The sequence below is a fragment of the Pan paniscus genome, chromosome X (assembly GCF_029289425.2).
Source record: "Pan paniscus chromosome X, NHGRI_mPanPan1-v2.0_pri, whole genome shotgun sequence".
Classification (NCBI taxonomy): Eukaryota; Metazoa; Chordata; class Mammalia; order Primates; family Hominidae; genus Pan; species Pan paniscus.
Window position 1 is genome coordinate 63,716,867 of NC_073272.2, and position 22,744 is coordinate 63,739,610.

The 22,744-nt window shown below is 51.2% G+C and overlaps 1 protein-coding gene and 1 long non-coding RNA gene across 4 annotated transcripts in view; one reads left to right on the forward strand and one right to left on the reverse strand.

Annotated features, from left to right (window-relative positions):
• Nucleotides 1-1,191: 1,191 nt before the first annotated feature.
• Nucleotides 1,192-22,483, reverse strand: AMER1 (APC membrane recruitment protein 1). Of its 2 annotated transcripts, none has more exons than XM_003816926.6 (2): nucleotides 21,668-21,854; nucleotides 1,192-9,457 (listed from the first exon to the last, which is right to left on the reverse strand). In XM_003816926.6, the coding sequence occupies exon 2, from the start codon at nucleotides 9,357-9,359 to the stop codon at nucleotides 5,949-5,951; it is 3,411 nt and encodes a 1,136-aa protein (XP_003816974.1). In that variant the 5' UTR covers nucleotides 9,360-9,457; nucleotides 21,668-21,854; the 3' UTR covers nucleotides 1,192-5,948. The 2 variants fall into 2 exon arrangements, with proteins under 2 accessions (XP_003816974.1, XP_034806610.1); XM_034950719.3 differs by lacking the exon at nucleotides 21,668-21,854 and adding an exon at nucleotides 22,364-22,483 and having other exon boundaries at nucleotides 5,891-9,457.
• LOC117977762 (uncharacterized) overlaps nucleotides 22,468-22,744 on the forward strand; it is a 177,410-nt gene continuing 177,133 nt past the window's right edge. For both annotated transcript variants that reach the window (XR_008622710.1, XR_008622711.1), the window contains exon 1: nucleotides 22,468-22,598. This is a non-coding gene — a long non-coding RNA (uncharacterized LOC117977762). The remainder of the gene's footprint in view (nucleotides 22,599-22,744) is intronic.

The window sequence follows — 22,744 nt, forward strand, 5'->3', positions numbered from 1 at the left end:
AAACACAGGCCTCTCAGACTCCAGGACCCTTATGAATTTCTAATAGATATAATGAGATTTTATGGACTTTCCCAGAGGGTCTTGCTCCAAAAGTTCCTTTAGCAATCATGCCTGCTCCTTCCCTCCCTGGACAGCCCAGGACAGTTAATCCAATTTCTATGAAATATCAACTCCCCTCCCGTAAGTTTCTCTTTTTTTGTCTTGCTAATTTGCTTTTAATTGGCTTTGCTTGATTCATGAAATACTGAGGGCCACCAAGCTTCTTTGCTGGCCTGGGAAGGGGCCCTAGGGATCCCTTCAATTATATCCGCGGCAGCACTGCCCACAGCACTTTCAAGCAACTGCTATTTCAGGCCTTTTGGCTTGCTTAGAGATTGCAGTTGGGGGGAACTCAGGAATGCATCTACAGCAGGTGCCAGATGCCCTTGCTTGCCAGGGAGCAAGGGTACGAATCTGGATTAGAGAAACCAAAGCCATGAGCACAATCACCTTCTCTTGGTTGGTGGCACAGGTAGGCATTTGTGTGGTAACAGAAAGTGGCAAGTGATTCCTACCTAGGCTAGGACAGGCCTGGAAATCAGCACATGCCCCCAAGGTGACTGATTGTTGCTATGGTATACCACTGGTGCTCACTGGATAAGATGCCCTGCAATAAGTGGCAGAAGCCACATCTCCCCACCCAGCCCAACAGCTGAATAGGTGGGGCAGGCAGCTATCTGGCCAGCATCTCTGCCCATAGGCCCGGATAAAAGATGCCATTCCTGCAGCTTGGCCTGCTGGTCCCACCATTAGATATAACCTTTTGATTGAGCCATCAGCAGGAGGTACACACATTTGTCTCCTGGCTGGTAGGGAGGCCACATACTTGCAGAAATTGAGGCTAATTTTAGAAGTGCTAGCCAGCCCCTGGCAGTGCACAGGGACTTAAGGGGCAGGTCTTAAGGCATAGAAGGTGTGATAGAGAGTTTACCAATATGGCATCTGACTGGGATATAAGGCATGGCTTGGATGAAAAACTGCAATTTCCTCTACTTTCAATTTCAGCCCTGGCTTCTGTTTCCCCTGCTGGTTCTCCCTACTCCACCTCCACCCACCACCTCCTTGGTTTCTCAATTTCTCTCCAAGGGCAATCCCAACAACCATGGGTTACAGGCATACTACTGTGGAACAAACCACAAGAATGCACATTAGTGACTGAGGGGTTCCCTCTTGAACCCAGAAGTTTATTAGCATTCAGCAAAGAAGTATATGTTGTTACAAACAGGCAGTGCATCAAGATATCCAGATGTCAGTGAGAGCTAGAAGTGGAGAGGTCAGAACCTGGGTGATTCTGTGATGTCTCAGGGATGGAGAAGAGGAAGCTCAGGTATAGCCAGGGGCCACACTCCCCTTTCTGCACTGGGAGAGAAATAACTCTTACACCTGGGGTGATGATGTACTGCAGTTCCTAATTTCTTCCCTCCTTCCTCCAGCCATTTTATTTAACATGACCTAAATATACATTCCTGTTTTATTCCCCCCCACCCCCACCCCCATATACAGCAGGAAAAATAAGCACCAATAATAATAACAATAATTAAAGTCCCACCTCTCAATAGACCCAACCCTCACACATATACATACCATGTGGATTTTCTTCTTTGGAGTGACTATAGGATTGGAAAGTCGGGGATCAGGCCAGCAAGCCATCACCCTGAAAGTCACTGTTCCCCAAAGTACCATCCACGTGTGAGCTGGAGCAGGGCAGGGGAGGGGGAATGGTGGTAGGGGAGGAGATTCCCCCAAAGCAGCAAGAGGGGTGAAGGAGTTCCCCAAAGCCTCTCTTCTGGGCAAATGTCACAATCAACTGAGCTCCTAGGAAGTCCTATGCAAGGGTTTCCTCAACGAAATGGTAAATTCCTGATAGTGCAAGCATCATTGTCATCTGTCTCCCACAGCTTCTTGGGGAAAGGGGACATGGTTGAAACCCCCTTCCTTCCCCATTGGGTGGAGAATGTTCCCAAAATGCTCCTTTGGAGAAACTCAACAAGACAAATAGCACAACATGGGCACTCTGATTTCAAAACTAAAGCACAAAACATAACGAGGAAAAAAAATAAGACACATGAGTACTCTCAGAGGGTCTAGACATGGGGAAGAAGGGTTCAAAAGAAAGAAAAACATAAAGCCAGAAAATGACAAGCTGTCTACCAGGTCCCACACGCCTGAGTCACTTGGCGTTTGTCTTCAGTACCTGGGCATCTTCTGCTGTCCCTATCATGGGGGGAGGGAACGGACAGTGTGGTACAGCTAAGGTAGGGAGAGGGGAAAGAGGGAGGGCCCTAGGCAGTTGAGATGCCAGCCCTCTGCACAAGCAGCAGCAATTTTTGTGTCATCTTTGTTTTGTTTAAAACTGTAAACAGCACCGCTTAAAAATAAATCAGAAAAGAACAATTGATAAACATTGTTTTCCATGAATATAAAATGCAAACAATATAAAAATAGATAATTGACTTTTGATATATATATATATATATATATTAAAAACAACTTGAATGCAACATACACATGGGTAAACTTGAAGTCTCCCTGCTAAACCCCATGCCTCCCTCTAGCAACTGGGCCTGGGGGCTGAGGGCAGGTGGGGTGGTGGCACTGGCACAGGTAAGGAAAGCTGCTGGCAGCAGGATGAAGGGTACACACCCAGCCTCCTGAGTGTGTGAAGCTACTTCCCTTCTTGGCATAGGACTAAGGAGGGAGAGAGACTGGTGTTTACTGAACCCATTATCCGGGCAGTCTTGTGGCCTGGTACCCAAGCTGAGGCCAGATAGGTAGGGCTGGCTTGAACTGGGCCCCAAGGCAGTGCTTCCTTGGAGACTAAAGCACCAAGAAACTGGCATCCTGGCCCTGGGAGAGGCCTACTAGGTGGCCTTCTCTATCCACATTCACTGGTCCTCCAAGGACCAGTCTCATCTGGGAATTCTCAGGATCACAGCTGTTTGGCACTAGGCCTATTGGGTAATAAGATGAAGGCAGCTGCTTCCACTAAGTCCCATTTTCCCTTAAAATCACATCCAAAAGCATTATTCCAGGACCTTGCAATGGAGACATGGTGTTCATCTAGTAGTACTCTTGGAGGTGTGGACATGATATCAACAGTTTTAGTGGTCTGGGGTGTATTTGCTGCCACCCAAGCCAGCACTAGTCTGTGTTTGGAAACAGGCCTGAAGCTTGGCTGGCTCTCCCAATGTCACCCTGTGCTGTCAACACCATGGGTCCCCAGACAGGTCTTCCTTCCTCCTCTAGGCTGCCATTGGGTTTCAGCCACAAACTGCTTAGCTCTAGAAATTCAAAGGAACCTGCTTCTGCAGCCACATATCCTGGCTGCCCCACTTCAGGTGGTAAGGATCCTATTCCTGGGCTGGCTAGGGCAGTGAAGGGACTTGCAGGCAGCAAGGCTGTCCAAACCATGAACTCTCACTCAGCCCCAGGCCCTACTCTGTGGTGTGTGACCTTCCAAAGCCCAACAAAGTGTGTCAGGGCTATGCCAGTGCCCCTCAGAGACAATGCCTCATGCTGCCTTCCTGACCCTGAGGGCAGCTCTCAGCCCTTAGCCAAAGGTTGGCCACCTTCTTTTTCTCTTCCCAGATAGGCTGGTGGCCCTTCTCCAGCAGGGTCTGGAGGCTGGTGATGGCTCTACCGCCTGCTGTGGCTGGCACAGGCCACATGTAGACAGGAGCTCAAGCTGCCCTGAAAGAAGAGGCAAGAGGTGGGTTTTTCCCTGTTGTAAAGGCATTTGGTGAGTGTTTACTTCCTGCCAAATAGCCAGGCCAATTTCAGCCCCACCATCCCAGAGCAGCTTTGGTAAGAGGCCAGAAAGTTGGAATTTGGGCACTTCTCTCTTGGAATGCTGTGCTTGGGGTAAGGAGGGCCTTCCTCACCCTCTTTCATTCTCCAGCTCCACAACAGATACATTTCTTCACAATGTATCTGTAGCCAAAGTCAGCCTGAAGAGCTGGTCTGGGTCCCTTGAGTGGTGGTGTTAGTGCCATGCAAATTCATGTGGTGCTTCCAGGGGTGCAGCTTCTACCAGCCAGGTCTGCTATTTGTGAGTAAGGGCACTGGGCCAACCCCAATCTGAGAAATGGTGACAAAGACCAGCATGGACACATCCCCTGGCCAAGAAACAGTTTGCCCACAAAGTCACCTTGACTTAGGGGGCAAACAGCATCTGTTCCCAAGCTAAATTGCCATATCTCAGGAATGGCAAGAACCCTGTTGACTTCTTCTCTCAACAGGCATGGAGATGGTGGGATGTGAGGGCGGGGGTGCAATAATCATAATTTGAGTGAACACAGCCAAGCAAAAAATGTTCCATATGCCATTTCCAATAAAGACATGTAAAAGGAACCCTCTCCTATAGGTGATTAAGGAGAGGTTGAGCTTGGCAAGATTAGCCTGTTCCAATGTCTTCCTGACAGCAAGCTCTTCCCCACCAGTATTTCCAACCTAGTTTAACATGAAAACTGCATGGATGCAGGAGAAGGGAGGGTGCCATTCATTCCATAAAGGGCTGCAACTGCCAAGAAGCCCTGTCATTTGATGATGCTGAGGACTCGGCTAATTGGAAGATAAAAGCTCTTTAAAGGGCCCAGAACAGCAGCTGAGATGCCTTTGGTATCCTGTCTTGGGAGTGCAAACCTGGGGCCTTATTACAGAGTCCAAATGATGGGATGGGCAAGGCTTAAGGAACATTTTGTGTTGGGAGGCTTGAGAAGGGAGTTTTCCCTTTTAAGAAACAGAGATACCTTAAGCTCTGCACGGTCTGAAATCCCCTTTCTTGCTGGCTATGATAAATGGACCCTCATTTTCTATCTTTCCCCTACACTCCACAAAAACCCCAGCCCCTATAGTCAAGCCTAATTTAGGTTGCTTCTCTTCCATTATCTCAATTAAAAGACCGTGTTCCTTGTGATGAGATTATGAAAATTTCCTTTAGAGGAAAAAAGAACAAAAATTCAAAAGCATCTGCAACTCAGGTAGTCACAAGCTTAAAAGAAGGAAAAAAAAATCCTATCATTCCAGAGCTCAACACTCTATGGCAGTGTCCACAACAGAACCTTGTTTTGTCTTCTGTTTGCAAATGGATGAATTTTATCACTCCATCAAGGGGATTAGCATTTTTGTCTTTAACCCAAGCTATGGCAGGACAGGTTAAAAGGCCCCCATCTGGTCATGATGCCAAAGTCCACAGCGATAGGCTGTGAGACACACGCTACTTGATCCTCTCTAAGGACAGCTAGCTGGGATGAATAGCTTATAGTCATCTGATATAATGATGGCAGCTATGCCAAGGCCAAAAGGAATAGGGGTGCGGAGGATCTGTACCATAATTTCACATTGCTAATAGCAAATAAGCCCCACTTCCCCAAGCGGGAGGCAATGCAGACTTGGCTGCTAATCAGTGGTTCATCATTCATTGGGGGAAAGGGGCAGGGGGCACTAAAGGTTTAGCCTGTGTCAAGGATGCATGCTATATATGTGTGTGCATGTGTGTTTGTGTGTGTGTGTGTATGTATATGTGTGTGTGTGTGTGTGTGTGCATATATATATATATATATATATATATATATATATATATATATATAATCACTAACTTGGCAACTGGAATAGGCACAAAATTACAGCATCCCAAACCCGGCGTGGGTCACAGGAAGAAACCTCGAAAGCAAAAACTGGAGTGCAGTAGCAGCAGCAGCCTCCCTGGGCAGATGCACTTGAGTTGAACGTGGCCATAGATGGCAGAAGAGGCAAGTGGGAAAACCAAGGTGAAAACTCACAGGAGTTTTCCTTGGCCCAAAGGGTTTTCAAGTTAAACAACAACCCCCACCCCCCCCACCCTTCTGCCCAACCCCTGATCCCCATTCACATGCTCAGGCCCCGTGTCCCTACTCCAGAATTGATAATAACTACTTGGCTAGGTTTCCATTCATGGCAGTGGAGGAGTAGCTGGTGGCAAGAGAGGCACCTTGCTCAGCCCTCTCCTTTGACAGGTCAAGGCTGGAAGGCCCATAGTGAGTGGGCTGAGGCTGGGGGTGCTCAGGCCGGACCCTGGGCAGCTGAGGAATGCCATGGGTGATGCCCACAGGCTTGGCCTGTGGTAGAGGGCTGGGGCTGAAGCCTCCAGAACTGGAAGAGCAACTGGGCTCATCAACAGGCAGCAGCACATCTCGAGGCCTGGCCCTCATGCTCTGGGAGGCCTGTGGCTGGAGGTTATAGCAAGGGCCCATGGGCAGGTGTAGGTGTGAGGGACGAGCTAGCTGAGGCCCAGATTCCCCAGGTGCCCTTGACTCTGGCACTGATAGTGATATTGACGTGGTCATAGGAGGTATGCAACAGGTTGCCTGCCTATATGGAGACTGGCTGGAAGGCCTGTCCAACTGGTTGGGGCTTATCCAGGCAGGACCTGGCCCCACTGGAAGAGGACAGGGAGCCCAAGCAGGCCAATCATAGGCCCCTGGGGGTTCAGTATAGAGGGAAAGGGGACTGTCTCGGCTCCATTCTCCTTCTTCCTCCTCTTCGTCCTCCTCATCTGAATCTTCCTGCTGGGCCTGCAGCTCATCAGACTCGAGGTAGCCCTGGACCAAGTGGGAATTGGAGAGCTCCATCTCCAGGGTCTCTGCAGTGTCGAGAGAGCGGCTTCTCCTGTTGAGGGCCATAGCAGCAGGTGGAGGTCGAGGGTGCAGGCCAGGCAGTCCCAAGTATCGAGGGAGGCTGCTCACACCCCAGGGCAGGCCTTGGTAGAATCGACTATGGTAGTTGTTGAAGGCATGTTTGTGATAGTAGCCCAGCTCAAAGGCTTCCAAGGAGGCTGCAAGATCTTCATCACTGTGGAACTCAGGATTCTCTTCACACTTGCCTTCCCCATCCCGTTCCACATCAGCGATGTCAAAGGTCACCATGGGAGGCAGCTCAGGGAGGTTTTGAGTGAAAGATGAGTCAGAGTCAGAGCTGCAGGACATGCTGGAAAAGAGGTTCCCATTGCTGGTGAACTCTACCAGGGCCTGTGAGAAACTCACAGTGGCATTCCCTTCCTTCTCAACCTCCTCTTCCTCTGGATCTTCAGGGGGTGAATAAGTGGGGTAGGCCCTCCTGGGAGATCCTCCAAAATTTGCTTCTTGCATGTCTGGCTCAAACATGGCATCACTCTGGAAGAGCTGCATCAGGCAGGTACTTTGATCTTTCTTGGAGCAGGTTCCTTCATAACGCTTCTCCAGAGGACGGAAGTCCCTCCAGTCTGGCTCGCTGCTCGCAGTGGTGGGGAAAGCTGAGGTAATTCCCCGGTGGGAAATCTGAGAGGTCCCTGATACCCCTGCTGCCAGGCCCATCACTGATGGGCCTAAGGGCCTCATCTGATACTCTAAGACGGGCTTCTCCTGCCGGGCCTGGGTCTCTCGGACTTGAGTCTCTCTAGAACGAACCTCTCGGGCCTGGGCTTCTCGGGTTCTGGCCTCCCTGCCATGAGCTTCCCAAGTGTGGGCCTCCCTGGCATAGGCTTCCCTGCCATAAGCCTCTCGAGTATAGGCCTCCCTGGCGTGGGCCTCCCTGGCATGAGCTTCTCGGGCACGTGCCTCCTGGGCCTCAAGCTGCTCCCGCCGAAGCTCCCAATACAACAACTGTTTCTGGATGGTCACTAGCCGTTCTTCCTCTGTCTCCATTGCCCCAGGTGGCCGGGAGGAAGAAAAGGGCTCAAAGTTTAAGAAGGGGTCAAACATCTCAGAGCTTCGACCATGGAGGTCATAAAGGCAGTCATCTCCAGGTGGAGAGTTCTCAAGGCTGTCATCTGGCTCATAGAACTCATATAGGGCATCTCCACTGTAGCTGTCTCGGGGTAGACAATCCCTGCGGACAAGCCCCAGGGCCTCACCTGAATCATCCTCAAATCCAGGTGTGGTGGAGTCATAATAACCTTCATCACTATTGGGGGCGGATTCTTGCTGGTCACTCTGAGGAGTCAAAAGTTCCCCAGGGGCTAGGCCAGGATAAGACCTAACTGGGTCAAGGAGCATGTGGCCGTGGTGGCCTGGGGATGTGGTGGGATGGTAGCCCAGGTTCATATTGGGCCGTGGATACATTTGGGCAGTTTCCCACAGATATTCTAAGTCATCATCTTCTTCCTCCTCCTTAACCTCCTCTTCTTCCTCCTCTAATTCCACCTCTTCTTCCTCTTCTTCTTCCTCCTCGTCATCATCATCTGGCAAGGCCATCTCCTCCCCACCTCCTTGGTAGGTCACCAGGCAGGAACTTCGCTTGGTCCCATCTCGGTTTGCTCTCTGGCCCCCAGAGGCCATGCTGTCTGTCATACTGTCCATGTCCTGTTCTGCTATTATGTCACCACAACCTGTCAATGAATCAAAGCTTTTCAGGGATGTCACATCCCCAAACAAGAGGCTCAGTGGGTCCCCCACAGGGCCATTGGGTGGGTTTACCTCTCCTGCTACTACCTTCTCCCCTGTTTCTGGGCTATGGGGCTCCTCTAGGCTACTGGCTTCAGGGGCAGGCTTGGGTTGCACATGTGCTGAGGCACAGGCCTCCATGGGTTTTTCTGGATCTTTACAGGCCATTTTCTCAGTAGCTGGTGGAGAAGGCTCTGGTGTTGGAGAAACTTTTGGCCCAGGGGCATCTTGGGGGTTAGCATTTTCCTTTCTAGGGGCTTGGAAGGTCTCCTCAAAGCAGGGCACCTGAGGGGCTGAGCTCACGTGCTCATGAGGCCTGGCTCTGACCCTCTCAGGCCCCTTGGCCCCTGGCTCACTTTGCTCAGCCCCAGTGACCTTGCTCTTCCGGTGACGGCGGATACTGCTAAAAAAGCCTTTTAGGCCTTTCTTTGGCTTGGGCATAGAGGGAAACTTCTCAGCCACAGCTTTCTCTGTGGCTCCAGCCACAGATGTCTTACATCTGGAGCCTGTCTCCAAAGCCCCATGGGCACTCTGAGAGCTGGGAAATTGGCAGGGTAACTCAGGCAAAGGCAGGGAGAAGCCAGTTCCTTCACTGACAACATCTTCAGGGCCATGGGCTGCTTCACTCAGGCCATCGTGGGTCTTGCTCTTGCTGAGACCTTTCTTGGAGCTGCCTTTCCCAGAACCTTTGCTCCGTCCCCCTCCAAAGAAACTAGGCAGAGTGCAGATACCCTTCTTGCCACCAAAGAGTTTCATGGCAGTTTTCTTCAGCCTACCTGGGCCGGACGAGGATGGCTCTGAGGTTGGTCCTTCTGTCGCCTCAGCTGCCTTGTTCTTGGCTCCTTTTTCTGCTGTTTGTTCACGGGTACTCCCAGAGGTTGCAGCTCCCTTGGCCTGAGCAGCTTCATCCTTTTGGGTCTCCATGATGATGGGGACAACTGAGGTACGTCCAGCTGGAAATGCAGCCTCAGGCTTCCAGGCACTGTTATAACATTATCAGTCAGGAAGCATCACAGTGGGGTCTGGAGGAGATAGGAGAGACAAAGACAGAGAGACAGATACTAGTGAGCAAGCATCCAGGCTGGGTTTGCTTTCACCGGACGTCAGGCTTGAGTGGAACAAGAAAGAAAATAATGGAAAATGTGGGGCAAATCTTAATCCACTCGATATGCTTGGCTTGCTGGGCCAGCTCTCTCTGGGCCCCAAGGAAGCAAAACTCTACACTGAGCAACAAGAAGCCTTCATCCCCTACCTTCTTGCTGGGTCCACTCCCTTCAGACCATCCTAAGCTCAGGGGACCACTGGGCAGGGGGACCTGCAGTTGTGTGAAAGGCCTAGTGGTGCTATTGGCTGTGGGAGGTATTATCAATTATCAAAGGGGATGAGGATAGGGAGAGACAAGAAAGGCAAAAGGGATGTTGGCTCCAACATCACAGAATTTTTGAAAACCATCTGGCAAAACAGTCCATTGAGTCCTCACAGGGTTCTGTTGGATTCAAGCTTCAGTTTCACATTAGTCTGGGCTCTCACTGACATTTTGTCTGAGACTGAAAAGTGGACCTGAAGTTTCACCTCCCATCCAAAGCTTCCTAAATTGCCTGCAGAACCATGCTCAGGCTTCAGAATCTCAGAATAGGAGCCTCACACATCCACAAAGTAGGTCTGCAATCTAGAACCTGCTAAGACAATGAAATGGGAGCCTCAAGAAAGGTACTCTCTGGGCTTCAATATTCGCCATTCAAGAGGCCTATCAATATCTCTCCCTCAGAGAGGTGATATGAGGGTGGGTCTAAGCCAGACCCTCTATTGGCTGTCCTGCTGGGAAGATACTTTAATGCGGTCATCAATGGAACCCCAAATTCCACTTGAGAACCATGAGGTGGACTGTTTCTCCTCTACTCTCCTCCTCTTATTATTTTTGTCCCCATCTAGCTCCCTATCTAGGAAGGGAACTCCTTGAAGGCCCTACATGATTCATATTCCTGGTGTGTGAGATAGGTTCCCAATGGCTTTTTAAATAAATAAACCTGGTGCAAGCCACACCCTTCTGGTCAAGGCTCTCAATCCTCCAAATGCCCAAATACCAACAGAGATGGAATAAAAACAAGACCTAGCCACTACCCACCACAATATACCTCTGCTCCTCTGGTCATCCGCTAGCTCAGTGACCAGCCTGCTAAAACCCAATGACCCCTCCCTGGGAAGTCCCTCACCAATTTGTCCCCTCTCTGTAGAGTGGCACCAGCAGATGGGGGAATCTGGGAGGAGAGGGGAGAGGGGAAGGGGAAGGGTAGGGAAGGAAGAGTAAGAGAGGGAGAGAGAAGCAAGCACCCTTGGTCCCAGAACAGCTGGACAGTACACCAGGCCTGTGATTGCTTGCCGTAATAATAAGACTCACACATTCACCTAAAGTGGAAGACTGTGGACCAGCACTGAGCGTGGAAAGAGGCTGGCAGCTACACTCTAGCCTTGGAGCCCCTGGTTCTGTCTTGCAAACATTAATTTTGTGCCTGCTGCCTTGCTTGGCTTGACACTTGAATCATCAGTGTGATGATCCAAGCTTCCATAAAGAACACTCTACATAACTGAATATTAAAATTGGAGCAAGATAACAGCTGGTTATCCAGAAAAGAAAAGAGCAGGTGAAAAGGAAAGTTCATTTGAACCTCTCTCTGCAGAGATCTGAATTGCCATTTGCTCAGGTTAGAGATTTTTCTGTAACATATTTTGACATCACACTGTTCCAACTCAGCCCTGCAACTGATAGTCCCACAATAGACAGTGCCCCCTCCCACCTCCAAATACACACACAATCACACCTAAACACACAATCACCCAGTTTTCTGCCCCTGGGTCTGGTGGGAATAGGGGCCCTATCATGTCTGAATGCCCCACTTTCTACAGCACATTTTTACCTCAGCCTTAAAATTACTGCTAAGGTTATCGTCACGGTGTTGGGGATAGGGGAGTTGGGGAGGCAGTACTGGAGTTGTTTGTGAAATTCCATTCCCCTCTGGAATTCAGTGCTTCAGGGCAGGACAAGAAGGGAGAACTCCCAGCCTTTGCTTCTAAGGAGCTCCTAGGCTAACAGGGAGAGTCCTATATGTAACAGTCTGTTAGAAACTGGACCAAACAACAGGAAGTGACCGGCAGGCAGGAGGGTGAGGTGAACATTACCTGAGCTCTGCCTTCTGTCAGATCAGCAGAGGCATTAGATTCTCATAGGAGCGTGAACCCTATTGCAAACTGCGCATGTGAAGGATCTAGGGTGCACTCTCCTTATGAGAATCTAACAAATGCCTGATGATCTGAGATGGAACACTTTTATCCCAAAACCTTCCTCCTCTCCATCCGTGGAAAAATCGTCTTCCATGAAACAGGTCCCTGGTTCCAAAAAGGTTGGGAACCGCTGCCTTAAAGAATAGCCCCTGTTATTTCTAAAGCTGGTTGGTGGAGTATCATTCTTTATACCTTGTAAACATATTCCAAGATAAATGTGAAAGGGAGAAAGACACTTCTTGGGCAGTAAGGCTGGGCCTCAAGGAAAACCTCACAGCCAAGTGAAAAACTCTAGGACCTACACATCCTTGTGAATCAAAGGCTGACTTGTCCTGCTGGGTTTGGGGCTGGAGTTCCTGGGAACAGAGTGATTTGGCAAATTGAATCACAAAGAAGGCTGCTTTCCAGAGCCTTGACGCCCCAGTTAGAGGACAGTCTCTTTGGGCTTTCCCTTGCCCTTGCTCCTATGCTCTGTGGGGGTAGAGGCCAGCCCACTCACCTCTCTCTGTATTGTCCCCTTTCCTGTCACAGGGAGCTGCAGTGTGTTGTGGAAGGAGCCATGGACCACAGGGCTGGGGTCCAGGCCATGTCAGCCTCCCATCTGCCAAGGGACCCTGAATGGGCCAGTGTAGCCTGCTGAGACGCAGGTACTTGTGAGCTATTTTGAGATCAAAACAGCTCCTCTACCTATCCTTCTACCTGCCCACTCCAACTACAGTGGTGTGATGAGTTGATGTGATAATAGGCACAAAAAAAAGCACTTTATAAACTGTATAGTACAGTGCAAATGAGAAAGACTGTCATTACTGTTATTATTACTCCTTCCAGGTCAGATCCCAGTTTCTTAGGAAGCAACTGACCATGTGTTAAAGGCTGTTCATTTGGGAAAGCCATTCACTGTGGGAAGCTCAGGGACTTGCTGCCTTGGCCCATGCTGAGAGGGAGACAGATATGAGGGGATTTTAAAAAGGTGTGTATATCTATACAAACTCCTCTGCTAAGAGGTTTGAAAAGCCCTCTGTGTGTGTTGTGGGAGACAGATGAATTACGCAGGGTGTCCCTGGGATGGAGTTTCTCTCCGTCCAGTTCAGGCCGTTCTCCTAACCAAGTCCAGAGTCATCTTTGCTGGCAGATACCAGCCTTAAACTGGTACTCTGTGTTCTCTTTCCCACAGCCATGTCCTCCCACAGTCATTCACAGTATCTCTGCCTATGTCACCCAGAACACTGGGAAGGAAGGTGGCAGGGTCACCCATAGCTGGTAGCTCCCTAGCCTAGCCCCACCTAGCTACCTCTGCCCTAGGCCTCTTCTCCATACTCTTTGCTATCCAACCAGGTGCCAAAGCTATCCTTCCTCAATGGGTTATGCTGCCTTTACTTAGGACCACAAGAGTTCACCAGGAGAGTGAGGTGGGGCAGAAAGCAAAGGAGACAGGAAAGGACAGACTCTGCAGATCCCCTAGGCTGGGACTGGCTTTCCCTGGGGGTCCTGTCAAGAAAGTGGCACTGCCAAATGCAGGGCCCCACAACCCTCATGTTCCTTAACCAGTGTGGCTGAGTTTCAGGTGGGCTGGGGGTTAAGAGAACCCTCCCAAGCCACTCTGTGGTCCCTTGCAGGGACTGCCTGCTGCAGCAGCTGCTATCATGGCAGAAAGCAGGCTGTGGTAGAAAGTGCTGGGGCCATTCCAGCTCCCTGAGCCAGATTCAGGCCATTCTGGGGCCAGTGGAAGGCTGGCTACAAAGGAAGAGCTTCTTCCTTCTCCTCTCCACTTAAAACATAGGCAGGAGGCCAGCCACATACCTGCCCTAGAGACCCTTCTCAAGGAGAAGGGACAGCTGCAATATGAGCCTTGCACATTCTGCTCCAAATCAGCTTCCCGGGGCCAGCATGGCCAACTTAAAGAGGGCTGAATTGGGGGAAGAAAAAGAAGCATGTGGATTTATGCAGTAGCTCCAGAGACATGGCCTTGACCAGCCATAGTTCCTCAGGCCTGTTCCAAACAGTCTTCCTGAAAGCAAGGCCACTTCAGGCCCACCTGCCCTTCTGTATGTTGGGGAGGGTTGGTTAAAGAAAAAATGGTGAGGATGGCCCTCCAGAGAGCTGGCCATTTCAGCGCTGGAATCAACTCTGCCCAGCTAGGGGAAATCCAGCAAGTTTTTTCCCATGTTTATGCCTCAATTTCCTTAACTGTAAAATGACGCCATTGAGAGTGCCTACCTCTTAAGGCTATTGTAAGAAGTAAAACCAATGCACATAATGTACCAAATCAAGTGCATTACATAGCAGAAGCTAAAAACATTATAGTAACCAACTTTTATTCATATTTTATTCAAACTGTGGTAGAACAATTTCTAGAAGTAAAATCATCTCAGTCAGGTTGAGTAGGGTGCTCCCTAGGGCTCTGTGGGTAAGTCACCAAACCTCCTTGGGGCAAGTCACCAAACCTCCTTGGGGCTCAGTTTCCCCAAATGGCAAATGGTAAATGAAGATAACTGTGTGGTCATGTCATAGGAGGCTTTACTTGCTCATTTAGCCAACTTTTGATATTCAGGGACCTAAAAGAGTCAGCTACTGGCTAGCAGCCAAGGATTATCTGGGACTTTCAACTAGCCAGGTTCTCTAGCCCAGGTCAAACTCAGCTAAAAGTACCAACATCAAAGGAAATGCAAATCAACAGATATCCTTCACCCTCAGGGTATTTACCACTTTATAAAGCACTCCCTACTCCCATACCCCCCCATTTGCCCTCCTCAGCCACCTATTACTCAGGCCTGGTGGGGGATGGCAACTCCTTGTCACAGAGAAGGAAACTGTGCCTAGACTTGGGAAAAGACTTGTCCAAGGTCACATAGTGAAATGGTGACAGAGCCACACTAGCTCCCAGAACTGTTGAGTCTCAATTTCATGCCATTCTGCTGCACTGTGCAGGCCACCAATCAAAGGAGGAAGACTGAGCAAGAGAACTGCAAAGTTTACCCTCACACCAGCAAGAACTATAATCTCCCACTCCCATCCCACCTCTGTCCCAGCCCTGCTAAGCCTTCTTTGCCACATTTCCAGTCCTCACTGGTTGCCACTGTTTGGGTCCTACCAAACACATTCCAGGAAGCCTGCTGACATCAGAATCTAGGGGCCAACAACCCAGCCTGTGGCTGCTCTCCTCATCAGCAACCCTACCACCACTCCTCTCAAACTACAGGACATGTCACTCTACTCCCCTTTTCCTTAAGAGATAGGTTTGAGTGGCCCAAAAACGAGAAACCTGCCAACGTGGACAAAGATGCAGAATTTGAGCTATTTGAAGAAAATGACTTATCAGATGATCTGGAACTTGAATGATCCATTTTTAACACCCATAGCCAAGTACTGCCCTCAAAACTATTTGGTCAGAGCCTAAAGGAAGGGCTGCTTGGCTTGGTGCCCTCTGATGGAGTTGTAGATGCAGCTGGCAGAGCCCCTTCAGCTACCCCTTCATCTACTCCTCCCCTAATTTGCAGCCTTCCTGCTGAGGGGCACCTCCTGCCCAGAGGGCATCTCACCAACTCCAGATGCAGCAAGACCCCAAATTGGGACTTCTCTCTCCTGTCCCAATTCCCCCACCAGCCCCTCTCAACTGATTTGTTTACATACTGAGCTTTGTATAATTCATCCTTTGGTCTGTTCATTCATCTCTCTCAAATTGACCCTCCTTCATCTTACAGTCACTACAACTAGCACACAGCAGGAGCTCAAACAATGCTGATTCAACTGAATTCTAATTCACCTGAAGTTTCTTGGTGCGGAACTGGAATGCCAGCCTCACCTTCTATAGGCTGTGTGGTTTGAGAAAGTGGCCTAACCTCTCTGACACTCAAATGCCTTATCTGTAAAATGAAGAAAATGCTATCTACCATGCAGGATTGTGGTAAGGATTAGAGATGATCAATGTAAAAGCAAACTGGTAACTACATACTAAGCAGATATTCAATAAAGGGCTCTTGTGATGAGGCCACTTGCAGGCACCTTTTCCTCTCCAGCTCCCCAATTGCCACCCCACATTCTCCGAAGATGACACAAGCCTCTTAGCTGAGCTCCCTCTAGTCCCTCCCTACCGCAGCACCCCCTGGCTCCCCTCTCCCATCTCATTCATCCTGTACGTTGTTGCCAGATTCATTTTCTTACAACTCCTGTTTCAGCACTTCACTCCTCCACTTACCAAATTATTCTGCATTGCCTACAGGATAAGGGCCAAAACCCTATGTCTGATGTTAAAGGCTTGCTCTCCCTGAATGCTCCTTACAAGTTTCTCAGCCTTGTTTCTCTGCCTCTTGGCCCCAGCCCCAAATACACAGGGGTTTGCCCAGTCTGGGAGATGTGGTCACCCAGATACCACCTCTCCCTAGAAATGGGCTTTCCTGGTGAGTCTTCTTAGTGCCCCAGGTTCCTCCTCAGGCTCTTGAGGTCCCCTCCCTGCCCAGCTTGCCTTGAATGACAGGGACTTTGGGAGCCACTTACTTGCCACTCCCATCTTAGGCTCCCAAACTTTCTTAGAGAGAAGTGTATCTGAAGTGGGTACCATGCCCGCCTGCATAGGCTTCCACTAAGTCAGTACTAGCCCAGCTAGAGCGAGATCAGACAGGTGCCAACCCTTCCCCACCCCCTGTTCAAATGAAGAATAGGAGAGGAGCTAACTCCAGAGAAACAGATGTGACAGAGCAGCCAAGGAAACCCTACAGAGGAGCAGCTGGGTCAAGTGAACAATGGATACCTCTGACTTTCCTATGTGTCCACTCCCCTCTACTAACCATGCCCTGTGTGAGAAACCAAGTGAGGAAACTGAAGCTTGGGAGGGGACAAGGAGAGTGTGATTCGAGGAAGAACTCTGGAATTGAATTGGGGACCAGGAGCTTTGGACTTCTGAGTTAACTTGAGCAAATCCTTTCCCTGTTCTGGACCTCCGTTTCTTCATATAGAAATGGGAGATTGGACCAGGGAGTCTGCTTGCTCCAAGTTGCCCTGAGAGGCTGGGGGAGGAGTGGTCTTGTGCCCAGTTTTCTAATGGCTGCTGAGTCAGAAGGCATAGCAGGGGGCACTGGATTGGCTTTGAGGGTCCTAGGTCTTACTGTTAGGCCTGGTTACCTAGCTGGTTCGACCTAGTTCACCACTTCAGGACAAAGGTGCACTGTGGCCCAGCCTCACTCCTTACACCACCCCTCAACATTTTGCTCTTTCAAAATGCACTGAGTCTGGCCTGTGAATATTTCCAACATATCCAGAAAGGAGGGGGGCCAGAACTGGTCATGCCATTCCTCATTCCCCTGAAAAGAGCCACAGCCCCCAGCAAGAAGGGCTGAGCAGATGGAGAGGGAGGGTTGAGGCATACTCACTAGGGATGGAGGGTTAGTATCCACTTGGAAGCCCAGCGGGGGGGAAAATTGTAGGAGATGAAAGCAATGAAACCTCTATGCTGAAAAAAAATGCACATCAAAGGGTCACAAAGGCCACTGCAGCACCAGTATGCCTGCCTATGACCACACCAAGCCCCTCAGGTCATTTTCTCCATTGTTCATATTTTCCCCTAATTCCAAAGGGGGAGGTGGAGGGAGCAACATACTCTTACTGGGCTAGCACCTGTACCTCTGTAGTGGTTCTGGTTCCACTGCCTGCCTTTCCTAGAAATACACTTACACACGCACAGGTTTGAAAAATAAGACAAAGCAGAGGAGATGGAAGACTCTGAGATTATTTAATTCAGAGAACAGAAGTTGGGGGTGGAGAGAGAGTTTAATGCCTATGAAATCTCCAATAGATCTTTAAGCAGAAGAGCAATGGTGGCCAGCTGCTCGCAACTCCTTCCCCCAACACACACACACACACACACACACACACACACGCAAGGTTTAACTATAGCATGACAGGCTCAGATTATCCCTGAGAAAGAACTGGGCAATGAGGCAGGTGACCCAGGAATGAGTGACACAGAAAGGCTATGAAATATTGCCTCAGGGGCTTAACCCTTTATCACCCACTGTATCTGCCCAGACAAGATTCAGGTAGGGAAATTGAAATAACATTGGACATTCTCTCTTCTAGCCTCAGATAGCCTATCTGTTAAGCAAGGGGGCTGGAAACCCCTTCTCCCTCTTGGTTCTACCTGCCAGGCTTGCTACTGTTTCCTAGTGGAGCAGGGTTGTTTCTTCCATACACACTATCTACGAGTGGAGATGTAACAGTTCTTCAGGAAATTTCGTGTTTCTTTGAGACAGGGTCTTGCTCTGCTGCCCAGCCTGGAGTGCAGTGGCATGATCATGGCTCACTGCAGCCTTGATGTCTCAGGCCCAAGAGAGGCTCCTGCCTCAGCCTTCCAAGTAGCTGGGACTACAGGTGCAAACCACCACACCTGGCTAAATTTTTGTATTTTTTGTAGAGATGAGGTTTTGCCATGTTGCCCAAGCTGGTCTCGAACTCCTGGGGTCAAGTGATCCACCCGGCTAGGCCTCCCAAAGTGCTGGAATTGCAGGTGTGAGCCACCAGGCCCAGCCCTTAAGGAATTTTTAATACCTCCACTATGCTAGGAGGGGATCATTAGACTGCCAAATTCTTCCAACTACCTCCTCTCCTTTTGAAATTTTCAGTCCCAGCAAAGCTATAGGCCAAGACCAAGAGGCAAAAGAGACATTAAACGAGTGAGAGGCTCCCCTTATGAAGCTCCCAAGTTAACTCAGCCCCTCTTTCCTCTTAGGGAATGAGGGAGGTAAGATGAGGGGGATGGTTAATGAAATCTACATTGATTGGAGGCTGCTGGTTCCATGGAACATAGTGGAAAGAGCCACTGCACGGGAAGCAGGAGCCTATCCTTAAATAGCTGTGTGACCTTAAGCGAGCCCCTGTTGCTTTCCAAGGCTAAGGATTCTCATCTGTAAGCATAGCAGTTCAAACTGGTGCTCCCCAAGGACTGCCCATCTGAGAGGAAGGTGTTCAGCAGAGGCCTGGGGAACACTTCTCAGCCCCACTTCCCACCTCTTCCTGCCCTTTCCCCTGCAATGCCAAAGGGAGGCTGACATAGTAAAACTTTCCTTTGGAGGTAGCCTGCCCGCAGCTCTACTTCCAGATCCAAAGGTGACCTCTTAACTGGCTGACTTTGCAGCATGCTTCTGATCCCTTTCTAAGACCCCATTCTAAAACTCATTCAAAAACCTTGTTTTTATTACTGCATAGTTACATACAAAAATAGCAACTCCCTGTCAATTCCCTACTCTTTGATGCCCCCTTCCCCTAAAAGGATCAGATTTTCATTCCACAGCCTGGCATCCGGGAAACCCCATCACTGAGCCTCAATCTCTTCTCTACCTCTGAGCCACACCATCTCAACCAGAATAGACTCATTCACTCCCTTCACCCTGCCTGTCAATCACTTTCTCCCCTCCCATTCCTGGGTCTGCTTATGCTTTGCCTACTAAACCCCTCTACTTTCTGGCAGCTTCCAAGGATGATCCCCCTGCTTATACAGATCTTTCATCTCTCTCCACGTAGTTTGTCTCTTGGCTCATGAATCAGCAACCAAAGATATGCATGGTCTGGGATCTGAGCATTCCAAATCCTGGGCCTGTTGTTGGGGGAAGATATATCATGATTTTTTTCTTGTAGTTGCAATCATCCCCCTTCTAATCCATCCTCATTAGGCACACTCAATACATATCTGAGCCTTGAGTATCATTTCTCTAGCCACTTTCATATGAATCAGGACAAGCGCAAGTTGGAAAGGTAAAGGTCTTCTGGAAAACTCTACAAAGAAAGCAAGTCCTTCCGGAACAATCATTAACTGCTCTGCACTGCTTGGCTTTGAGAGGGTTGTGGCTGAGGTCCAGGTTTTATTTACTCCTCCAAAGGGTTCTGAGAGAACCCAGACATCCATGATATCAGACAAAACAGAGGCAGGCCAACTTAATTATAGTCTTCATCCTATTATAATTTAAGCCTGAATATGCCCAGGAGAAGTAGGCAGCCCTGGAGGAGTTCTGAGAAGAAAGAAGTCATCATGGGTGGGCAAGAGCCAGGCAGAAAGGCACCAAGGAAAAGGTAGGCCCAGAACTGAGGTTTGAGAAGGAAGAAGATTTGGACAGGTGTAGGCTGAGTGGGTTTGGGTGTGGGGAAGGGAGTTACATAGAGCAGATACATTAGGTGCCTGTTGGCCTGAGACAAGGCAGAGGGCAGGTCCAGCCCTGGGCTAGAGATGCCCAGCTGCAAGTAGAGGTTTGTGTTGGGGCCTAATCAAGGTGGGAGGAGGTGACTGTAGTGTGATATCTGTGGTCCTGGCTCCTGTCATAAAGGTCCAGAGCTAGCCTTCCCCCAGGTGAGGAATTTACTGGGTCTCGTTGCCCCTCCTCAAAGTGCCCAAGCTTTGTCTGGGCCCTGCAGCCCACAGGGCTCTCCACACCAGAGGTTAATCAAAGGTCCAAGAGCTTACCAAGCCCCCAGTGGCTTCCTCTGTCCTATTCCTCAAAAAGGCCTAGAGAGCCCACTGCCAGAGGTGCACCATGGTGCAGTGACTGTGCAGTGGGTGGTGCCGAATGAGGGGAGCCACACTGGGGGAGGGGGCTCTGCTGGAATCCCGGTGGGGCAGGCAGTCCAACAGTGCAGTGCCCTCTGCCTTGCCCATGCCCACGCCGCTGCAGCAGGCAGGCAGAGCCGCAGAGGAAGATGTTTGTGTGTGGAACAAGGCTCGCCTTGACCCCGCGGCCCTTGCCGAAAGCAGCCTGGCCAAACGGAGACCAGCTCTGCGGGGCCAGTCCAGCTGCCGCCTAGGCGCTTGGGCTGTGACGCATGTAGCGGGCACAGCCCCTTACCACCGGGGGAGCCAAGCAAAGTCCAGCGTTCGGGCGGTCACCAGTGTCAGAAGTGTCTCCAGCAGACAATGACAGGGGCCTGGCGGGCTGGGTATGTTAAGTAACTGCGAAGTTGGAGGGTTTGGCCACCTCGCTAGCTCTCCTGTACACAGAGATGGTATGATACGTTCCGTACTACAATGAGGGCTCCTTCGGCCTCTGGCAAGGAAATGCCCCCCAAACACCGTGCCTATTGCTATTTTTAAACGGGAGGCTGGAGAGGAAAACGCGGCCAGTATCCTCCAAGGGAAAAGGAGGGGAGGCGAGGCGAGGCGGGAGACAAAGCGGCCTTGCAGCTCTAACTCAAGGACTAGCTTGCGCCGCTGCTCTAACCCAAGGACCAGCAAGAGCCCGGCTGCCAGCCAGCCTGCCCGACCGCGGGGGCGGGCGCCAGATGCGCCCGGAGGCCCAGGAGGAGGGGCGCGGCTAGTTGGGGCCACAAGGCCAAGGTTCTGAAGGGAAGTGTGCGACTGAGCTCAGCCCACAGGCCCAACTGAGCTCCTCTGGGGAGGGGGCAGTCTGTGGATGTCCCAATCCACGCCAAAGCCGGTCTCCGTCGGGCCCAAGCCAGCACGCCAGCTTGAGTCCGCAGAAAGGAGGGAGAGGCTGGAGATGCACAGGGGAGGGGAGGGGCGGCAGCCAGGCAGCCGGAGAGAGGGGTGAGCGGTACCCGCGTTACACAGCTGTTCCAGCAAATGTGCTACAACAAAGCTGCAGAGCTCCTGGCCTACAAATGCATGGCTTGGGGTGCTTGCTGGCGGCGCCCTTCCCGGGACTGTGCGGCAGCACGTGCGGGCCCATCCCCGCCCCCCCGAAAGCCGGGAGGCTTGGCCCAGGCTAGCCTGCCTTCCTACCCGCCCTCTCCAACCCCCCTCCCCCCAGCCGTGGTCGCTTGTGCCCAGGGGACTCAAGGCCGCTCTGCCTCTCCACCCGACAGTCCGCAAAGCGGGTTCCAAAGGAGAGGGGCGAGCGACCGGGACTCCGACCCGCCTAGTCCTTAGTGCCCTCCTCCAGTCCATAGGAGCAGAGCACGCGGGAATGCACCCGACGGCGGGCAGGCGGAGGCTCCTGGCTGTACGCAACGCTTACCCAGCCCGGTCAGGTTCCTAGCCCGGTTATTGTCTGCTGAGCCGCCCTGGGCCGGGCTGCAGCCTCGGCTGCCACGGCTGAGAGCGCCGCCACCGCAGCTGCTGCCGCCGTCGCCGCGGCTCCAGTCACCTCCAGCACTGACTCCCCTTCCCCAGGCTTTGGGTAGCTCCCCCATACCCCCTCCCCCAGTACTCCAAGGCCACCGGGTGGGGCATCTGCGTCCTGATTGGCAGGCACATGGCCCAATCGCTATGGTGGGAAGGCGTGCCCCGGCCCGCCCACTGTTTTCCTTGGTGCGTTTCTCTTTAAATGCAAATAAGTGCAGGCGTGGTGTTGGCAGGGGGCGGAGAGGGTGCGGAACCACTGGCTGGGGCTCCCCACTCCCGCCCCCACGCCGGGCTGGTAGTGGCGTGGCTACACCGTGGCCTCAAGGAGCCAGTCCTGCCCGGATGGGGCTCGCCGGATCGGTTTCGGTTTTCACGCACTCCCATTTCTGTGGCCGCTGTGCATTCGCGGTACTGTGCCCTGGCCGCCACCAGGACGTTTATTCCTGAGCTAGAGGCCGGTGGGGAGTAACGAGGCAGAGAGGTTGAGGAATCTGGGAAGACTGCAGAAACCTAAGGGCCGGCCTATCCTTAGTCGTAGAGACAAGGCCCTGCGGATCGCGCCGCCAGGCCACCCGGAGGAGGGACTCACCTGCCAGGAAAGCTAGCTGCAGCGCCTGCGCCCTAACTTCGTCCGCCTCTCTGGCACACCAGTGCCCTTAGAGACCATAGAGGCCAACTTCCACCCGTTACCGACGGGCCCTCTGCTGCCCAGAGTGAGGAAAGTCCCTCCCCACAGTTACCCAGCCTGCCGGCGACAAGGGCCAATTTGGAATCCAGAGCCCCGGGCTCCCTTTCCAGGATTGCTTTCACTTTTCTTCTCTGAGGTGATACCTGTTTCCATAGTTTGACCCTCACCCAAATTTCGCACCTTCTATGGAATGTGGAGGGAATCCCCAAGGTCTCCAGAGTCCCCCTTCCCCCATCCTTTGTGAGCCTGGCTTTCTGCAGGCCTTTTTCCTTGAAATGTCTA

What these genes read in the sequence shown, in the direction of transcription:
- AMER1 (XM_003816926.6), bottom strand. Translation starts at nt 9,359, where the DNA reads ATGGAGACCCAAAAGGATGAAGCTGCTCAGGCCAAGGGAGCTGCAACC.